The sequence below is a fragment of the Aristolochia californica genome, unplaced genomic scaffold (genome assembly GCF_029961685.1).
Source record: "Aristolochia californica isolate CCGP_79_NKW_82.1479 unplaced genomic scaffold, dmAriCali1.0.hap1 SCAF_2, whole genome shotgun sequence".
Taxonomy (NCBI): Eukaryota; Viridiplantae; Streptophyta; class Magnoliopsida; order Piperales; family Aristolochiaceae; genus Aristolochia; species Aristolochia californica.
This window is the reverse complement of record NW_027181881.1, coordinates 1990063-2011632: the sequence shown is the minus strand read 5'-3', so window position 1 is coordinate 2011632 and position 21570 is coordinate 1990063. Positions and strand designations below refer to the sequence as shown.

Here is a 21570-nt window from a genome sequence, read left to right as displayed (position 1 = left end):
GGATTAAAAAGTATCTTCACTTTTACGCCGGAAATGTCACTCGTACCGTCGTACGAAACATTATCAGATTAATCGGTCAAATTATTATTATACCCTTAATATTATCCGATTAATCGGATAATTATCATTTATTTTAATAAATAAAAAAATTAAGATTAAAAACAATAAGAAATATGAGGAAGGATGGCGAAGTGAGAATATCTCTCCTTCCCTCCCTTCTATTTGGACCCTAGAATTGGATGCTCTCTAGGACAACTAGGGGAGAGGGGCCTCTCTGCCTTGCCTATCAAGGGAATCCCACCCCCTCCACTCTCGACCACGTCTTACGTTAAACCCAATTCAACCAGTTAATTCTATTTGTGCTTGATGAAACTTTTTCTTCATATTTTGCACAAAAATACGTAAAAAAGTTGCAGAGATACCTATCTCAATTCAGTGTTTGAGTCCAAAATGGTTTTTGTTATGATATCATAAACTCCTCGTGACAAACTATATCAAAATTGAAGCAATTGATGTTCATTCGAAGCTCCTTCGAATTACATTAGGCCCCAGTAGCCAATCCGAATTAAAACAGTAAATAGCTTAGTGGAAATGGTGTAATTTTTCTCTCTACAGAAAGCTTGAGTAAAGATAATTAGCCTAACACTTCTTATTGCACTCTCTATCTTTACAAACATACTCCTAAGTTTAGTTGATCAGAAGATACAAATAAGTAATATATTTCTTAATTATTGGTCAAATTAGAAAGGTTTAGAAAATGAAAACGAAGGGACTGTCATGGATAGGTGCACCTTGTTTGGGATCTCTCCTATGGTCTTCATACAAAGTGTTATGTTTCATTCCAATTCTTATGACAAACCCGTAGAAGCTCTAAAGTGAATATGCAGCATTACTACGGTAAAAGAGTATCATGAAATAAAATACAATATGTAATAGCCTACTACTATTTTTTCCCATTCAATTTTGCATATAGTTCATCAATCTCCACCTGCACAAAATTCAGAAGCCTTGAATATAATGAAGAGGGAGATGTCAGAGAGACTTTTCTAAATGAGAGTAAATCTGGCAGTGGTTATCACCTGATAGTGCTTCAGAAGCTGGGCTCTTTTCTTCTTCATGGTAGGAGTTACCAAATCCCTTTCTACATCAAATGGTTGATGCTCCAAAATGACTCCTTTGATGTACTCAAATCCCCTCAGCTGTTTTGGATCAAAGAGTTAAAAGACTCTGGCAAAACTATGAACAATGGCATACTTTGATCTTTTCTGCATCTATTTGCTGGTAGAAGTGGTCAGGAAATAAGCAGATAACCACAATTTATTAAGCCCAAGGTCAGAGAGAGGGATGGAGTCAATGTACACAGAAGTAACATCCAGAGGCATCTGACATAATAAATCAGAAGAAAATGGGAAACCTCGAGACAACAAAGGATATAGCTAAAAACTTGCCCATAACTTGACTTTCACAATATGCCTTGGCAAGATTACCTTATTGTTCTTTGCAGATGACTGCAGCTCCAGCAGAACATGATCCATTAGCTCATTAAGCAAACATAATTCAGAGGAGGAACCAAAATGACCATTTAACTCTGCCCACTTCTTTGTGTGGTCTTCGTTTGGTAAAACCACAGCAACCAGCATAGACCGAAAGCTGTCCCCATATACCCATATCTGTAAAAATATAAAATGAACGCATGAAACCATTACAAAACCTTGGACCAATAAAACAGAAAAAGAAACATTTTCATTTAAATATTATATATTTGCAAAGAGAGGCTCACATCTTCAACAATGGGAGTGAACCCATATATTTTCTCTAGATACTCGGCTGCAACATACTCCCCTTGAGAGAGCTTAAAGATGTTCTTCTTTCTATCAATAATCCTGAGAATCCCATCAGGGCTCATTTCCCCTATATCACCTGTAAGTCATCACACATGCCATAAGCATTGAAGCAAAACCTGAATCCTTATCAACAGAATTTCATAAATAAAGAGAAGGCTTCATGCCTGTATGAAACCACCCATCTCTAATGACTTCTCTTGTCAGGTCAGGATTTTTGTAATATCCAGAAAAGACGCTCTTCCCTCTAACACATATTTCACCACGAGAAGGGACTGTAAGTGGGTCGTAACCCATCTCAGGAACCTCCTCGAGACAAATCTCTGTGTATACTGAAGGAACACCAACTGTTCCAACTAAAGCCATGTCATCCGGGTAACAACATGTAGTCATTCCACAAGTCTCAGTCAGCCCTGATAAAGCACTAATTTTAATTATTGACTATAACATTCAATCAAAACATACACACATCAGAAAGGACTGGATGCGGTAGTGGATTTACCATATCCTTGGATAAAAAATGCACACCCTGTAACCCTCAAAAATTCCTCCACCTCAGCACTCAAAGGGGCTCCCCCTGATACCATGAGGCGGATCCTCCCTCCTAGTCTAGCCTTTACCTGGACAGAACAATTTACATTGATCAGTTACTTTGTTTTTTTAATTATACCAAAGACAGTGGATAAGTGTGGCGAGATGTCACACCTTTCTGAAAGCCAAAAAGTCTGCAAGTGGTGATGCCCATTTGTGTGAATAACCGGATCTCATCCAGCCACGTTTGCTACATTGCACACAAATAGTTAAAAATCTGAGTATTTTCAAGATATGAACATAAACTGACAAAAAATGACTTACTATCGGTAGAGAAGGTTGAAAATCTTTCTCCTACGGGGGTTTAGCTCTTCCAGAGATTTCAGAATACCTGAAAAGCAAAAAGATGTGTTCCATGTTCAGGACAGATGCAGAAGGGTAACAGAATGTAAAGCAAGATATTAGACCTTCATGCACCCTGTCGAATACTCGAGGGACAGCAGTTAAAAGGGTTGGCTTCAACTCCATGAGGTCCTCCCTAATAGCATTAATGTTCTTCAAAAGTAAAAGAAGAAAAAAGAAAAAAGTTAGATGAAGTTGAGAATTTGAAACATTTGCAAGGAAATCTCAAAGCACAAACCCCATGATAGTAGCCAACAGAAGCACCCTTGTGGAAAAAATATTCTTCAATTGTCCGGTCAAGGATGTGGGCCAGAGGAAGAAAAGAGAAATACACATCATCCACTGTCATCTATCAAATACACACAATACATAAACATTCGCAATGTATCAAAAAGAAATTGTGAACTTTAGGGGGTAGTTAGTGCAACTCCTTGAGCAAAACCCTGTGAGAGAGTGATCAGATCTCTGGAGGCATCATATGCCAAACATTATTAGGTAAGTAAGTTACAGTTGTTGAATTTGACTTGCTTTTGGGCTTTCAAACTAGGACAGACTTTTCCTGATTGCACAAGCCCTAAAGTTCTATCAAGAAATCATCTTTCCTTTTTATTTGCCACTGTACTTTCTTAATAGATATAATAATCAGAGAACAGACAATAAGGAACATATAATGATACGACTGTAGAAAAAGTAACATGTAACAATAGGACTGTAGAAAACAGTCTCCTGTTTGTACCTTGTCTTCAAATAGGTCCATGAAGAGATCAAGTCCTCTTACATAGTATGCAAGGTTTTCATGAGTCAAGACAACCCCTTTCGGTTCTCCACTGGTGCCACTTGTGTACATTATTGTGCAAATATCATGAGGCTGAGGAGCAAATGTTTCTGCTGGATTTTCTTTCCCCTGGAGAGCCATCATGTAAGATATTAAATAAACATAATGACAAATAGCAGTATCCAGACTAATTATCACTGAAATTGTTTAAATTACTTTACATAAGCAAAACTTTCACAAGAATTTAACACAGGTTGTTCAGTTTCATTCTGATGCATACCATCTGGATAAACTCATTCCAAGAATAAGCTTGAATCCCAGCCAAGCTTGCCTCACCCTTCTGTTCCATTGTCAATTCAGTAAAGCAGACTATCACTGGCAACTCAAAATACCACAGAAATTAGCACCAAGGTTTCAAAGCGGTATCTTCTGAAATAGTATTTTGAAATTTTGATTCTCACGTTTAAGCTGTCTAGCTGATATGCAATCAGGTCTCAGCAGCTGCAAGAGCAATGTGCTATCCCAATCAAATAAAAAAGAGAAAACACAGTGGAAAATTCGTATAGAATAGTGAGAAATTTAACTGAATAGTGACTTCATTTAGTCACTCACTTCTTTGACCTTCTTATCCTGGACAAAAACAAAATCAATTTCTGCATGCCTTATAATGAAATCAACTGCTGCAGGTCCTGTAATACCGAAAAGCTTACATAAGTCAGATGATCAGAGTTCAGTATAGAGGAACCATAACATTACCCAAACCACCCAGGATTCACAGGCATAAAAGTCCTCATCATGTCCACTAAGGTTAAATGCATACACATTCAGCGCTTTAAAATTCTTACAATTACAGATCAATCTCAATAATATCTTATAGAACAGTTCTATAATAAGTCCAAAATTAGAAAGATCTTGTACTTATTCCTGATCTTGTAATTAGAAAGACCTAGACTCATCTGTAGCATGGTATCAAGTTGGTACCATATCTATGTGTAGGAGATAAAAAAAGAAAGACTACATGTGAGGGTGAATGTTAAAATAGTCGTACATATACTCAGGATTAATAAAGATCTTGTATTTATTATTTCAGAAGCGACTTCCTAACTTTGGCTAATCATTTTGAGTGGACCTGAAACCAACTTTATCTATATAAAAAAAAAAAAAAATTGTGAAATGTCAACATGAATGAGTATTTTTTTCTCCTTTTGTTTGACTAAATGATGATATAAAATTAGCATTTCAAGCCAAATAGGTGTCTTGAAATCTCGACAGACCTGAGCAACAGATTAAAATCGTGTCAATATCCTGTAATAATACCATTTGGCCATATGACAAGTCAAATTAAACTGTTTTATAAATTAAACTGGTAATTAAAAATCATAATCACCAGTGAAATAGCCATGGTTATCAAATGAAACTGATCATATCATACATGTCAAGAGACACAGTAATAAGGAAAAAAGATTGTAGATGAGGTGTAAGCAGCAATATGGCTACGCTTTTAAAGTAAAAACACAAAAAATCTGCCACTTCAGATATAACTTGTGAAAATTACCAAGTGTGTCATACAAAGGAACACAAATTAAACTGTAGCCATTGCAGACCTGCAAAACATTCAAAGTGGCCTTTTCACTAAACATTTATACCACAAAAAGAACGTATGCTATCTTTGAAAACAATAAGCCTCAAGTTACTTTGGATTAAGGTTTAGATGAAAAACATAGAAAAATATCACATTAAAAACCTGCATTGACACCACCCACTGTGGGCAGTTGGCCCCATAAATTCCAACACGAGAACCCTGCAAGGAAAAATGAATAGCACAAGAAACAAAGGAAAATGAATAAGCAACAAAAAGATTTAAATAAAGCAAGAGATGAAAGGAATTAGCAATAGCAGCCCAAATAATTTTGTGCTTACTGGTTTAGCACCCATGGCTTGCAATGCAGATCCGATGTTGAAAACTTCATCAAAAACCTCTTTATATGTTTTCCACAAATAACACCCTGCCTGAAAAACCAAAACTATTACTCTCTTGACCCCTAAAGCAAAAAGGCATGTACTTTGAAATCATTTTTTGGAGATTGGATAAAAAAGTTGTCAAAAAGCTAAGTATTTTTGTGCTCATATTTTGAAATCATTGTTTGTTTAGCATATTCCATGCTAGAATTGTAGATCTTATAATTTGAAATCACAACATTTTAGTATATTGACTTACTGGGGCTTTTGAAAATGGGTTGTTTGAATATCTAGGAGATTATTTTTAAAATCCAACTATCATTGAAAACATACTTTGAAATGTTTTGATTGATCTTGGTCTGGAAAATCTGAGTGCAAAAATTCATATCCCTAAGTAGTATGCTTGTATAGTAAAATTATATTTGAGTCAAGCTATTTTGTGTGTTATCCCCCATTTAAAAAACCAACCCGAATTTATCAAGCTAATATTATGAAATTTGGTTATTTATGGACTATTGAGTTGCCAAGGCATTGAATGAATACTTAGGATTGGTGTCTATCCATTTGTGCTTGAATTGTGAAATTTGCCTATTGAAAGGCATTTGCACCTGCTGAAGTGTAAGTAAGTAACTTTTGCATATTGGTTTGCGCCTTTGGCAAGGCAAGACCAACATCATCTCAATTCAATTGAGAGCAGCTTGTGTGGGAGAGGAGAGGCAATTGTAAAATTCTTGGTGGATCTAAACTACTACTTAACTGGCTGCTATATTTCAGAGGGGTTGAGGCTGAGAAGCTTTGTAACTGCTACTAAGCCATAAGTCCTTGTGTAGCAGATGGAACTGAAAAAATCCCATTCTTGGGTCTAGGCCTAGTGCGTCTAGTGAACTGTTGTTACATCTCCATTTGTAGGTCTAGGGAGGATTGCCTAGTTACCTGCTGAATATCCCATTTTGGGTCTAGGTGAGACGGAGGATGAAGCCATGGTGTGGCCAAACACCAGGTGGAAGACTGTGCAAGTCCAGTGCACAGCAATAGAAGCAATGGCCAAGGCCAAGTGCAATGGCAAGGCCCAGAGGGGCGCACACATATGGCTGGCTCGGCATCAACTTCAGCAAAAGAAGACACACTTGAGCTTGCCAAACGGATGGCCAAGCAACAAGGTGCACAACAACCCCAACAGCCAGCTCAGACACAAGGCAGCACGCCAGCAGACACTTCTGGAGGGGCGAAATGGGGTTGGGCGCAACCAGGAATCCTGGCAGGGCGAAATGGGGTTGCTGGCGCACGACCAGGACTCCAGGCGGGGCGAAATGGGGTTTCCTAAGGCGCCAGGCGCCTGCGCGCGAAATCGGGTTTCCTGAGGCGCCAGGCGCCCCGAGCGAAATGGGGTTTCCTGGCGACCAGGTCGCCAGGCGCCCTGGTCTGGCGGGCGCCAGCCTGACCAGGGCACCCCTTGACGCCAGAAACCGAATTTTTGGGATCTGACGGGTTTTTGAGCGTTTTTAGAGATTTCAAAAGGCCTAGGGAGAGACTATAAATAGAGAGGCCTCTCCCATTGTAAAAGGGTCGAAAAATCCTTAGCCTTCTTTAATCTTTTAGTGTATAGAGAGAGTTTTTAGCCTTGGCCTTCAAGAGTGTTTGGCCACCCTTTGTAATCTTGTGTTCTCAATACAAAGTAGGTTTTTCTCTTCTATACCTTGGTGTTTTCGTTGTTCCATTTGGCTTGCAACTTCTTGTGTGAAGTATTGGTTGGAGGATCCGAGGCTCAAGGAGGCTGACTAGTTCTTCGGAAGAGCTAGGCCGCACGGGGTAGATATTCCGCTTGGCTAGACGGACCTAGCCCAAATCTAACCGCGTGACACTAGGTTAGATAATCTAGTTTGCTATTGTAAATCTATGAGAGGGTGTGCATTATAGATTGGCTGTTTTGGTCAATTTTGAGTGGTTTAAGTCCCTATGTAGGCAGCATTATCATTGGCTCTAGAAAGAATTTGTTATAAATACCATATGACAACCCTAGCATAGTAGAACTCCAAGGTGAAAAACACCTTGGGAGAGGATTAACAATCTAAGATAGGATGGTGAATTACTATAAAAATTTTGTCTCCTTTATCAATTCATAAGCTTGTATATGCAACATTTATTGTGAAATTAATTTGGGACATAAAATTGTAATCAAGATTGAGAACACACAAAAGACTAAAAGTTAATGTTGAAAAGGAGTTGAATTTAGCAACAAAAATTATATAAACTTATCCACCCCTTCCCTAGGTTTATTCCTAACAGAACCTAATAAGGAGCATATGGCTTCCGCAAAACATGTTTCTGTTTTTTCTCTTTGTGCACATTTTGTCTGCTCTACCTGCTTTTTGTTTCTCTTTCTGCACATCAAGTCTACACTACCTGCACTATCCCTCTTCCTTCTCTCTTTTCCCTCAACCCTTTGCTCACTAACCTAGTTATGTCTCTCTCCTCAAGTCTTGAAAGTAGTTTCCCAACACATTAGTTTTTAGTAATAACTTCTTTGTTGTTTGGATATGTTGTTTTTTGGTTTGTTAGTTGTAATAACTTTGACGAGTTCTTCCATCCCTTGAGAGGCCTTTGTTCCTCTTCCTAGTAGTGATTCAGTACCGTAGGTAGGAAATATCTATATTTTGCCCAATAAAACAAACTAAATCGTCATCATAATCAGAATGACATCCTACCTTTGTTAAGCTCTACAACATGAATCCCCTCTTTCTGCTCCATCATTTGCCAGTTTCATTGCTGAATTTCCATTCTTTAATCTTTTCCACTCCACTCCATCCATGTAATTTTCTCTTCCTAAGTTTCTGGTGGATGAACTGGTAGTGGCAAAACCCTATCATTGTTGCCGTATTGGCTCTTCCTCACACATGTTCAATTATCTCAGACCACACTCTTACTATTTCATGACTATCATCACTAACTGTGTTGTTCTATAGTAATACATATTTCTAATTTTCTCCTCAATTTTTTTTGCACGTCCTCCTCAACATCATTGTCACCCTCATCTTCTATAAATGGTGTTTCTTCACTCCCCAAAACTACATTCCTTAATGCATAACTGGTTTAGCAGACAACCAAAATGATCTAAATTTAAAATAAATAAATTTGAATGCTACATAACGATAACTTTTGGAAACTACAAGTCTGTCATAACTATAGGTACCTTTCCATTGAGAAATTCACGCCATCCAAGCATTTTATTCTCAGGATATTTGTCCACAGAAATTCTGCAGAACAAAATAAAAATAAATTAAAAAAAACAAGAAATGAAAACTTTATACAGCTCTACTTTCAGAAAAGTGATCATAACCACCATTACAGCATCATTTGAGGAGCTGGCAAATATGTAGAGAGATAAAAGAGAACAAAAAACATCCTCCTAAATAAATAAACGAAGACGATTGAATTCTTCTTAGACAAGAACACCTAGTTGATCAAACAAGAATAATATGAAAGAGGAAATCGCATACCAAATCATGATAGGTGAGTAATGCAGGAAAGAAAGAAAAAACACTAGAATAATTCAAAGACAAATACTACCTGAAGACCTCCCAAGAGGTACCCATAGCAGGGTCTGCTGGTGGAAATTCGTCCTTGGACAAGGAACTCCGGAAGATGGGACCCAGCGACAGCTTCCCATCCCGTCCTTCCTTACCATGCTCCACCTGCACGACGAAATCCTTCATCCTCTAGTTTAAGGTATCCAACCTGCAAAGCTAAAAAGCTTCACCTGTAAGTAGAAAATGGCAAAAGAAAAGAAGGAACTCGTGGACAGCTGAAACATGTCTTCAGGACTTTGTCACTGATTGCATAAGTACTTGACTACATCAATAGCACCAAGGAATACCACAAGGAAAGTAGACTCGGAAAAAAAAAGCCATAAAACCCAAGAGTATCGTAGTGCTTAGAGAGATAAAGTGTTAATACACCAAAAAGAAAAAAGTCCGCTTAACAGAGAAAACAAGATTGCAGTCGAAGTAGCTAGCCTTTGCAGAAATATAACAACTCTAATTTGCTATCATTCAGTCGAAACTGATAGTGGTTCGTTGGGAAGAAAAGAAGTCCAAAAACGAATAATCCACCCAAAATGCATTACTCCAGTCAAAACAGGCATAATTAACGCTATCGACCAGAAGAAACTGGTGCCGGCTCGTTGGGAAGAAAAGCAGTCCAAAAGACGAAACAAGGCATCCAAAACCCTTCACACTAGTCAAAACAGTCATAAATACTCTCGTAGAAGCAACCAAAGGAAAACCAATTTTGATGGAAAAGCTCAGCGCAGAAGCATTCAAAGTAAAACTAATTTTGTTCGAAAAGAACAGGAAATACAAGGAAGCGGCACAAACCTGACAGAAATCGAAAGAAGAGAAATACCTTTGCCTACTCTCTGCCACTCCACTTACGCACAGCAGGCCGCCTGAAACGCAGACCAAAGACCTCGCAGAGGAAATCGCTTTCTCCGTACGAAGGTCTAAACAACCATCCAGAACACTGTTAACCCGGCCGAACAAAAGAAGGTGTTAATTAGAAAACAAAAAGCTAATGGACCAGAAATCTAAATATCACTGACATACAAACTGAAAAACGTTGGAATAATCACTCGTTCCTCTCACATCGATATGGCTTAATTTATCAAGCGCTCCCATGGAGCTCGAGTCACGATCTCTGTAACTCTGGTGGTTGAAGCAGTTGGAGATTTCCATTTAGGGCACTACCAATATCATCTGTGCACCGCTTTCAATGCAACTCAGCTACCACGACGTGCTTCGTAAACATGCCAGTGCAAAGCTATGAAGGTGGGAGTAGCCTGCTCTACCGTAGTCTACTCGGCTTCATTCCCTATTTAAGTCTCCCAAAATTTTGCAGCACCCCTTCAATTTTACTGTTACGGAATAAAAATGAGCTTCGACGGTGCAAGCATTCAAGTCTTGTACATTTCCCGCCGTTTCTCTGTTCGTCGAACCGACTCGCGTTTCTCACACACAAACGAGAACTGGGGTGTCGCGAGTAGGGGTGGGCACTGGTCGGGTCCTTAATGTACGGAATCTCTTAACTTCAATCCAATGAATGTAATAATAGCAAATGAAAAGCTGAGAATCTAAACATCTCAAATCAGGAAAAGTAACCGCTTATCAAAGACCGTGACATCTCAACAAATTCATCAATGCTTTAAAGCTAAGGCACGACAGCCAAACCAGCCATCTTTTCAAACGTTCAGTTTGCACCAATAAATACTAAAGACGAAACAGATGAAAATCCACATCGCATTAACAAGGAGAGTAGCGTGAGTCAGCCGACACCCAAATTAGATCAAAATAATATTTTCTAGATGATATTACTTTGATTGATATATGTATTTATAGTTATATAATAATCAAAGATTTATATGAATGTAGAGTTATATGTGTACATGACTGTAGAGTTAGAAGTTTAAACAATATCAACTTCTATTAACCTAATCATCTTGATCTCTATCGTGCCCCTGCAAGATGAAGCTCCTAGAGGAGATTCCAATCTTGGTCTTCAAGAAGAGAAAGCGTGTTCTAAGAAGTGGTTAAGTAAGAGCATCAGTTAATTGATTAGCAGATGATACATGAGTCACCCGAAGAGCACCACTCTAAACGTGTTCTTGAATGAAGTGATAATCTAAAGCTACATATTTCATTCGCGAGTGAAAAACTGGATTGGAGCGTAAATTGATAGCACCTATATTATCACAATAAATGACCGATTGTTGTGAAAGAAAAACACTAAGGTTAGTAAGAAGAGAGCAAATCCAACGAATCTCAGCTGCAGCGGTTGCAACAGATCGATATTCCGGCTCGGTAGAGGTTCTAGTCATAGTCCGTTACTTCTTAGAACCCCAAGAGATAGGATTGCGATCGAGGTAAACAATATAGGCACCGGTTGAAGAAAAATCATCTTTGTTACCTGCCTAATCAGCATCAGAGAACGTATGAAGGGACAAAGAAGATTGTCGATGTAAGACGATACCATGATCCAGAGTCCCACAGAGATATCGTAACAAATGTTTGATAGCATCCCAATGATCAGTGGTGGGGCAATGCATAAACTGAGATAACTTATTTACCACATAAGCAATGTCAGGGTGAGTGGGAGGCAAATATTACAGACTTCCAACAACCGTTCGATATTCAGATGCATCAAATAGTGTTGTGCCAGACTAAAATGTGAGAGTAGATGATGTGGCAAGTGGTGTAGCGACAGACTTTGCATTGGTCATACTTGTGCGAGCAAGGAGATCACAAATATACCGGCGTTGAGAGAGAAGAATACCTTGAGAATGAGGAACAACTTCAATACCAAGAAAATAAGTCAAGGGGCGAAGATCCTTGAGTGAGAATCTTTGAGCAAGTAGGTGAATGAATGGCGTCATAGCCTGATCATTGTTTCTTATAATAATAATGTCATCAACATAGACCAGAATATACACCATATCTGAACTTGTATGTGAGATAAATAGATATGAGTCTACATGAGAGTTGGAAAAGCCCGAGATAATGAGGAACTGGCGCAACTCATGATACCAAGCACGAGGTGCCTGCTTAAGATCATAGATAGCCTTGCGAAGTTTACAAACATGATTCGGATTATCACGGTCAATGAAACCCGGTGGTTGTGTCATAAATACATCATCAGATAGAGTGCCTTGGATAAATGCATTATTAACATCAAGTTGGTGAAGCGACCAACCACGACTTACTGTAAAACTAAGAACAATGCGAATAGTGGTAGGTTTGATAACTGGATTAAATGTTTCATGTTAGTCAACTCCAGGGGGCTGGTGAAACCCTTTAGCAACTAAACGAACCTTGTACTTGTCAATGGAACCATCAGAATGATATTTAGTATGAAAAATCCATTTGCAACCAACCAGATTCTGCGAGGGATCCAAGGGAACAAGTTCCCATGTACCATTCCGACCAAGAGCATCATACTCATCAGACATAGCCCGACGCCATTCCGGATCGGTGAGAGCTTGAGTTACAGTTGTGGGTTCACGGTTGGCAGATGCGGGAACTTGGGCTGTGAGGTTTAGTTTTTGGATGGGTTTGAAAATGTTGTTCTTGGATATGGTGACAATAACACAGGGGGGTGATGAAGTAGATAGGGATGATGGGTGCGGGTCAGCCGAAGTGGGACTATGGGTTGGAGGGGGGAGTGGTGATGGAGAGGGTTGAGGAGGGGGATCATGAACGGGGGGCGCAAGGATTGAAGCTGCAAATGATGTGCCAGTAACCGGGAGGGACACAAAGGAACACCAGCGAGAGAGTGTGTCAGATGAGGGGCAGTCAAGATGAGAATGAAATGAAGTGAAGGAAAAAATAGACTCAACGAATTTAACATGACGTGACACATAAAGATTAGATGTAGTGGGATCAAGACATATATATGCACTTTGAGTAGTAGAATACCCTAAAAAAATACACGAAGATGAACGAGGAGTGAGTTTGTGAGAAGAGTATGGCCGAAGTCATGGATAACAAAGACAACCAAAACTGCATAGTTTAAAATAGTTAGGAGGATTGCTAAAAGTTTGGCATAAAGTGAAAGAAGACTTAATGTGGGAGTGGGAAGCCAGTTGATGAGATAGACAGCAATGAAGAAAGCATATGACCAGTACGAAAGAGGTATAGAGGCATGTGAAAGAAGTGACAAACCTGTTTCTACAATGTCACGATGTCGTCGTTTAGAATACCCATTGTATTCAAGTGTATGAGGAGGAGACGTAAGATGAGAGATACCATTGGATGCCAAAAAAGACGACATTGTTTTGTATTCCCCCCCATTATCAGAGTAGAGTGTTTTAATTTGTTTACCAAAAAAAAATTCAATTATAGATTTAAATCGGATAAAGGTATCAAGTACATGTGATTTTTGTTTGAGAGGATAAAACCAGATATACTTTGTAAAATGGTCCACAAAAATGACATAATACTTGAAATTATCAATAAAATAAATTAGAGAGGTCCAGACTTCCGAAAATATAATATTAAGAGGGGAAGAAGAGACAAGTGTGGAGAGGGAAAAGGTAATTTGTGACTCTTATTGCACTGCCAAGAATTGTAAATAAAATTAAAATTTAGAGGATGAGATAAGTCTAACTGAAAAGTGGACATGATATGTCGTACAATCGGAGACGATGGATGACCTAGACGATGATGTCAAACAGACGAAGCGGTCTTGACACTAGAGAAAACAATTATTGGTGGAGACTGGACTTGAGACTATAGGCATTCGTACACATCATCCTTAGTTTGACCCTGAAAAAGTGTTACCCCCATACGAAGATCTTTCACACGAAAAGAAGTGGGTAAGAATTCAATGGAAGTATGATTATTTTGGCAAAATTGAGAAATAGAAATAAGACTCTTTTGTGTGGTGGGAACACAAAGAACATTATTTAATAAAAATGTACGAGATGGTGTAAAGAGATTTGTAACCAATGTGAGTAATAGGAAGACCCGTGCCATCACCAATCATAATGTCATCAGTACCGTCATAAGGAGTATGAAGAGAGAGATTACTCAAGTCGGTGGTGACATTATGCGATGCTCCACTATCTAGAAGCTAAGAAAAACCAGTAGAAGCGGTGGTGGTTGCAAGATAAGCTCGTGGTTGCCATGATGTCGCAAGATGATATTGCCGATGAGAGGTGGTGCGAGGAGCCTGGGGAGGTGGCAGAGACTGTTGCATCTAGCGAAAGACAGGACACTGTGGAACGCTATGTTGTTTTTCCCGGCACAACTGGCAACGACCAAGATAAGGGCGAGGTTGAGATCGACCATTCGAATTGACTATATTATGTAGATTAGAGGTAGTACCTGGTTGTGAACGTAATGAGGGCGCTCCTTGCTCTATGTGATTGCGATTACCGGTCCTACTAAAATTGGACCGAGCATTGACAGGATTTGCAGAAGCTGGAAACAGAGAGAAGTGAGTTTGTTGAACACGTAACAAGACTTATTTGTTAATGAGTTTTTCATGCAACTCATTAAAAGAGATGGACGTGTCACGACCATTGATATTATCAATAAGTGGTTTGTACTCATCATCGAGCCCATCCAGAATTGTCTCAGTGAGATCCTCTTGATCCATGGGTTTGCCTAGGGCCACAAGTTCATTAACTCGCGTTTTAATACACTGCATATACTTGGAAATCGATTGAGATCCCTTAGTGGTATGTTTGAGTTGCTACTTGATCTATTTGATGTGACCTCACGAGGGCCGAACATATGTAATGGCCAAAATAGTCCAGGCTTCATGAGAGGTACTTGAGTGAGTGATAAGTGGAATAATAGATGGCATGAGAGTACCAAAAAGAGCAAAAAAAAAAAAAAATATTTATCTCGACGAAGCCACGTAGTGTGTTCAGGATTCGGAACTGCATGATTATTGATCATCTTTGGTGCAGGCGGCAGAGAATAAGAACTATCAACGAACTTAAGGAGATTATAACAAAAAAGAATAGCATCTATATGAGTTTTCCAGCTAAAATAATTTGTGGACGTGAGCTTGACCGAGTTGTGGATGTGGAGTACCGTCAGTGGTGTGGTTGGGTCATGAGCATTGGGAATAGTAATACGAGATTCTTCAAAAACCATGAGTAATTTTTTTTTTGTGTGGAAATCACACGTGTAACATTCGCACGTGTGAAGATATCACATGTGTAGCTTCTTCTTCCCGAAAATTAAATCGACTTCGGATTAAATCGAAACTCGCGGGAAAATAAAAATCGGGAAGTACCTGGCTCACGGCAGCAGCGAGCAGCAACGGCTGCTTGCTGTGACGACGTGTGACATCAAGTGGCGACGAGCAGCAGCGGCTTGTGATGGCGTGAGGCTGCCTGTTCGGGCGTGGCAGCGAAACTTTCAACGGCAACAGAAGGTTCAACTGCTATGGAAGGTTCAACAGGCGACAACGCAAGACCATCAACGGGTGAATGAGCAAAACATAGTGTTGGATCTCTGGCTTGCGGCGACGACGACAACGGAGTCGTTGGCAGTAGCGGCAGCGGTAGTGTGCAGTAGCGGCTCAGGTGGGCTCTGCAGAGACCTTCCGGGACAGAGTGGAGGGGCTCAGCAGAGAAGACCAAAGACTGAGCTCAGTGTGGGATGCCGAAGCTCAGGGACCAATTGTTGGTGGTGGCGATGGCAGGGGCGACAAAGAGAAGAAAAAAAAAATCAGATCGTAAGCTCTGATACCATATAGAATAAAGATCAAAAGAATATTTCCCGATGATATTACTTTGATCGATACATGTATTTATAGTTACAAGATGATCAAGTATTTACATGAATGTAGAGTTAGAAGTTGAGACAATCTGAACTTCTCTTAACTTGATCATTTTGATCTCTTCCACCCAACGTCGGGTATTTCAGGCCACCGTCAGATGCATGTTATGGGGCAGGCATGGTCCGAACGTCGCGAACAGTCGCACTCAGACTTTGGCCACCGCTTTGATGATGGTATTGATGGCAAGTAGTTGACAATTTGTTGATCTGACTGAATTCCCACATGCACAGACCATGAGGTGATTATCTGCCCTTACATATTTTAAATTTATGAAACGATGACACGTCTTGTATTTTTTAATTGTTTAAAATAAGTTAGGTATGAAAGCTTTAATTAACCTAATTGAAATATTAACTTAACAAATCAGTCTAAGTCGTGTCTCTATCTATGCATTCGATCAATTTATTGTAACAAATCACACAATACTTATCAACATAAGAGTGAAATTTACACTAAGTTGATCTTATTAATAATCAAATTGAGTAGACCCTAGGATTCAAACCTAACGTGGCATAAGGCATTTTTCAAGTCGGGTGGCATCCAGTCGAGCCAAGCTCGAATTTGTGTAAATTTGAGGTTAGCTTGACCTTAAAACTTCAAACTCGAGATTAGCATCGAGCCTTAAATTGAACTCGAACTCGAGCTCAAAAATTATAAATGAGTTTAAGCTTTAGAGTTCGGTTCGAATTCAACATACATTTAAATGTACATAAATTAAAATATTATAAAAATAAATTAAAATAATATAGTGATGAGTTTAGTACAATTGAACTATAAGCTATTGCAGAGGAGCAAACACCACCGTTGATAAAGTTTATTCCATTGGACATTAGGGTTGAATGATTGATCCTCTTTGATGTTTGAGGTAAATAAGAGCAACCATTAACCAACTAAAGAGAAAATTAATAAGAGAGAAGGGTATTTTCATGAAAAAATATATATTAACTAGTCAATTCACGAGCTAACATATCCAATTTGAAAAATATTGAACTTAGAGGTTCGAGGTAAATAAGAGCAGTCATCAACCAACTAAAAATAAAATTAACTAGAGCAATTAGAGTAAAAAGTATTTTCATTAAAAAAAATATGTGTATATATATGTTAATGAGTCCGTTCACGAGAGCTAATCTAATATCACCGAGAATTCCCACAACTTGCTCAAGTCGATTTGAATTCGAGAGGGGACAATTTGGCCGGTATAATCTATTATAGGATGTATAGGTTAAGGAAAATCTAATACGTATCGGCCGGTACGATACTGACACCACATGTCTTTAATGCCTCAATATCCATGCCTAAAATCCGAGACGTATCGGATGTGACGACCTTATTTAGCAAGGATCAACCTGGGGTCGTCGGCCGTGGTACGACGCACGGGCTCCAGTCTCCGTTTGTAAGCTGGGACTCTGGCCGCCGCCGGCAGCATCATAGCGCACGTAAGTCAGCAGGCTACACTCGACTAGCCCTGGGATGAAAATTCTTTCTACCCGCCAAATTCATACATTCTGCTGTATTAGAAATTCCGTCCAGGAGGTTCTTCCGGATACCACCGCGAGTGCCTTTGCCGGTTCCGATTCAATTCGTGCAAAGGATTGGAATTTGGGATAAACAGAAGGAGAGGCTTCCGATCCATGGCGGACAGGGGAGAGGAAGAAGATGGAATTCTCTTATACTACGAGTATACTTCCGTACATGATGTCGCATATCTTGTCAACTTCTACGAATCTAACTGTCAATCCCTTGGTCTCCTTGGCCGCGTCCGCGTCGCTCCCGATGGCGTCAATGCCACTGTACGTAGTTGCTCTACTGTTTATCCATTAAAACTGTGGCAACAAAAGCTCTAGTTAATCGTTGATACTCATTATCAAACGCCCACCAGCCATTTGTTTTATTTACCTTTCGAGTAACTTAATATATTCTTTTTATAAGCTTGGTGGGAGCATGTCCTCGCTGGAGAAACACATTTCTGCTGTCAAATCTAAGAGTTTCTTTGAAGGAACCGATTTCAAGCTTGCATCCAGTGGCTGCCCTTCAGACATTAAGGTTGCCGAAGAATGTGGATTTACTTCACTCTCCGTTCGAGTTGTCAAGGTTACTTGAGTTTTCTGCTCGTTGTTGTGTTTCGAAATGTATGTGAGCTTTACTTACTTCAACGGTCTGCTATAGTACAGGAATTAGTAACTTTTAGTGCGAGCCCTCTTTTGAAATCACCAGCCATTTCGAATGCTGGGAAGCATCTCTCTGCGACTCAATTTCATTCCGTGCTTCAGGATGCTGGTAAGAAAGTCTCCGGGCATTCCTTTCATTTTGTTTTTTTTTTTCAAATGACATTCGTTTCATTTGTTCATGTTATATATTGTACGGTAAGGTTTTCTGTTATGGTATTGAATTTGTATTGTTGGTTTATCTCTTATGATTTTCTCTTACAAGGCTGTAAAAACAATTTTTTGTGCTAAACTCTCTCAGAAAGTTGCTTGGAGTATAAGGACTCAAGAGAAAAGAAGCTCCTCTTGTTGGATGCTAGGAATATTTATGAGACAAGAATTGGGAAGTTTCAAAACCCATATGTGGAGACGTTGGATCCAGAAATCAGGCAGTACAGTGATTTAGCTGCTTGGATTGATAACCATTCCGAAAAATTGCGGGGAAAATCTATTTTCATGTAATTACCCCCCGGCTTACATTGTTTTTTATGTAGACCTGTAGTCTAATAGATGCTTCTTTCAGATGATATGATCTTTCTCTTTCAAGTAGGACTGCTTATGGTAACCTTAACATTTGGAAGTATCATTTTATGAATTTTCAGTTACCAGAGGAGCAAATAGATATATTTTAATTTTGTTTTTGGAGTAGTATAAGTGGTTTACATCGTAGGTTGTGTTTTACAGTTGACTTTGATCATTGTCCTTCATGTTGCTTGACACAGGTATTGCACTGGAGGGATACGGTGTGAAATGGCATCGGCTTATATCAAGTCAAAAGGTGCAGGTTATGAGAACGTATACCAGGTAGGCCTTTGCTTCCTCATAGATTAGAACATCCAATAGTGCAGCATATGGGCTGAACTGTGTCATGCTCTAGCCAGTTACCTGCAAGATGTTTCAACTGAAATTGGTTCATGCTCGAACATATGAAACTCAAGCACTCATGGGCATCATATGAGCTCTAGTACTTGAATGTATCAACTTTGCATCATCATAATCATCATCCTCATATACACATATGGTGTAAACGAATAGGCTAAATGTATTGAAATGCTCCCACAATAATATGCAAATCACACCCTAAGATGCCAGCAAATTTCACTAGAAAACATTCTTATTTTTATTATTAATGTTACTCTTTTTGTTGGTCAGCTTTTAAACACAAAAATGCAGATTTTCTTTTGTTTCTTATGACAATGTTGCTGTATGGCAGTTATTTGGTGGCATACAACGTTATTTGGAACAATTTCCTGATGGTGGATTTTTCAAGGGGAAAAATTTTGTTTTTGATCACAGGTATGAGCTTTTAACTCCTATCATAATTTGTTTTGTTTGGTCCCACATATTTCTGTCATGTCCTGGTGGCTATGAGTAGTAATGTTGAGAGAAGATTGTAATTCCAACTCTCAGAAAAGTGTTTTATTATCTTGCAAAACAAGAAAATGATGTCATGTTTACTATTGATGCTCTTTTATAGGATCTCAGTTGGAAGCACAGATACGGAGATTATAGGGTCTTGCTTACTTTGTGGATCTTCCTTTGATGATTATAACTCACGTTGTCGGTGTGCATATTGCCGCATGCTGGTTTTGGTGTGCAACGATTGTCAGGTTTGACTAAATAGCATCTTTCTGTGGCTGACGATAAAAAAATGTTGAAATTTCGCACAAACTATCCTCTCTTTACTGAAGGGAACAAGTCAAAGTAGTTGTATCTCAGGCCTATAAGCTAGGAAAGCTAGCTCGTGCCAGGCCAGACATGAAGTCGTCCAAGCTTTAGTGTCTCATATCAAGCTTGGCTGTTTTTCTATGGTTGTCCTTGATTTGAATCATTACTGAAAGATTTGAATCATATGAGTTTGTGGTTGCTTGGCATGGCTCCATGCAAATTTCAGATGAAAAAGATATTGGTTTACATGCAACTTCTAAGCCTATCATTTCTTGACATCATGAGCCACTTGAGTTGGCAGAAATAAGTCTCTTTGATGCCAATCATGTTCATGGTGAATATTTTGAAAAAGAAAAAAAATGTTTATGGTGAATTGAATTTGTTATTGTATTTGGATGAAGTTGTGTCTAAGTAAATAAAAAAGAGTTCCATTTTATGTTGCTGCTAAAACTGAAACCATTGATGTCATGAAATTAATGAGGAACTAACGAGAAATATTTCCTGCCACTCCTGCCTATTCGAAGCTATATCCGCTGTTTAGATGTGAATCTTTACAAGTGAACAGTGGTATCATTTAGTATCTTATGCTTAGTCTAAGCATAAAATTTTGAAAAAAAATCAATGCCTTCATATTAGAGCTCCTCTTAATTGTCATAATAATTCATAATTTTTTCATGCATCTTTTCAATCCAGAGAAAACATGATAGCATGTATGTGTGTGAGCTATGCAATAAGCATGGTAAAAGTCCTATCAAAGTTACATCAGCTGAAGGAGTAGAGCCTATTTTGGATCACCTTATAACTTTTCCTGAAGGCCCCAGTGTACCTGGTAAGATTTGTTGATCTATGAAGGAAACCCTTCATCTCTTTTACTTTATGTAAAGAGTTTCATTGACTTTGAAATACTGATTTGTAGGTAACATATGTCCAAAGAAGTTGAGAATCTTATGTTTGCATGGATTTCGACAGAATGCTTCGAGCTTTAAAGGAAGAACCTCTTCATTAGCCAAAAAGCTCAGGAGCCTTGTGGAGTTCATTTTTGTCAATGCCCCACATGAGCTACCTTTTGTTTACCAGCCACGTCTAAACGGATCGAAATCCCCTCTTGAAGGTTTCCCCCCTCGGCAAAATACTGATATTCCTAACTCCACTAAACAGCTTCCACCTCTGGAGAAGGTGAAGAAAAAATTTGCATGGCTAGTTGAATCTGAATCTAACTGCCTGGGGGAAAGAGATTGGATGAAGGCAGATGAACCATTTGATCCTCTGCAGTATCAGCATCAAACAGAAGGATTTGATGAATCTTATGCTCATCTAAAGAGAATATTTGGTGGGCAGGGTCCATTTGATGGGATTCTGGGATTTTCACAAGGAGCAGCTGTTGCTGCAATGCTCTGTGCTAAACAAAGAGTGGACGACCATGATCGACTGTTTAGATTTGTAATTTTATGTTCTGGCTTTGCATTGAGCTCAATGGATGTCAAATATGGTTCAATTAATTGCCCTTCTCTTCACATTTTTGGCAGTGACAGAGGAAATGACAGGCAAATATCACAGCAAGCAAGCATGGAGCTAACTAGGTTTTTTGAGGAGGGAAGCTCTATGGTCGTTGAACATCAAATGGGACACATAATACCTACACTTCCCCCCTATATTGATCAGATCAAAGCTTTTCTTCAGCGTTTTGTATGAATTTAAGTAATTTCCTCTTGTTATAGTTGCATCAAATTATTCATCTTGAAAGAGGCACTATCTGGAAAGTCTGTTATTACCCAGGCTTAGAACCATTGGCAATGGCTTTTTTTTTTGGTTTTTCTTTAAAAAAAACATTCATTATTTTGGACTA

At 39.0% G+C, this 21570-nt stretch overlaps 2 protein-coding genes across 6 annotated transcripts; one reads left to right on the top strand and one right to left on the bottom strand.

Moving 5' to 3' along the window:
- Window positions 1-780: 780 nt before the first annotated feature.
- Window positions 781-10470, bottom strand: LOC137955823 (long chain acyl-CoA synthetase 1-like). Of its 5 annotated transcripts, none has more exons than XM_068802978.1 (21): window positions 10149-10470; window positions 9910-10026; window positions 9076-9243; window positions 8699-8762; window positions 5470-5559; window positions 5294-5350; window positions 5105-5153; window positions 4162-4238; window positions 4011-4050; window positions 3830-3924; window positions 3511-3678; window positions 3013-3123; window positions 2840-2927; window positions 2697-2763; window positions 2547-2622; window positions 2344-2461; window positions 2009-2254; window positions 1781-1920; window positions 1488-1670; window positions 1080-1199; window positions 781-988 (listed from the first exon to the last, which is right to left on the bottom strand). In XM_068802978.1, the coding sequence occupies exons 3-21, from the start codon at window positions 9219-9221 to the stop codon at window positions 944-946; spliced, it is 1980 nt and encodes a 659-aa protein (XP_068659079.1). In that variant the 5' UTR covers window positions 9222-9243; window positions 9910-10026; window positions 10149-10470; the 3' UTR covers window positions 781-943. The 5 variants fall into 5 exon arrangements, with proteins under 5 accessions (XP_068659079.1, XP_068659081.1, XP_068659080.1 ...); XM_068802980.1 differs by lacking the exon at window positions 10149-10470 and adding an exon at window positions 10106-10141 and having other exon boundaries at window positions 9910-10006; XM_068802979.1 differs by lacking the exon at window positions 10149-10470 and adding an exon at window positions 10110-10124.
- A 6746-nt stretch (window positions 10471-17216) lies between these two features.
- LOC137956352 (rhodanese-like domain-containing protein 6) lies at window positions 17217-21550 on the top strand. Its single transcript, XM_068803819.1, has 9 exons — window positions 17217-17642; window positions 17782-17943; window positions 18024-18129; window positions 18319-18514; window positions 18779-18860; window positions 19270-19352; window positions 19534-19666; window positions 20418-20553; window positions 20641-21550. The coding sequence occupies exons 1-9, from the start codon at window positions 17484-17486 to the stop codon at window positions 21414-21416; spliced, it is 1833 nt and encodes a 610-aa protein (XP_068659920.1). The 5' UTR covers window positions 17217-17483; the 3' UTR covers window positions 21417-21550.
- The last annotated feature ends 20 nt before the right edge of the window (window positions 21551-21570 follow it).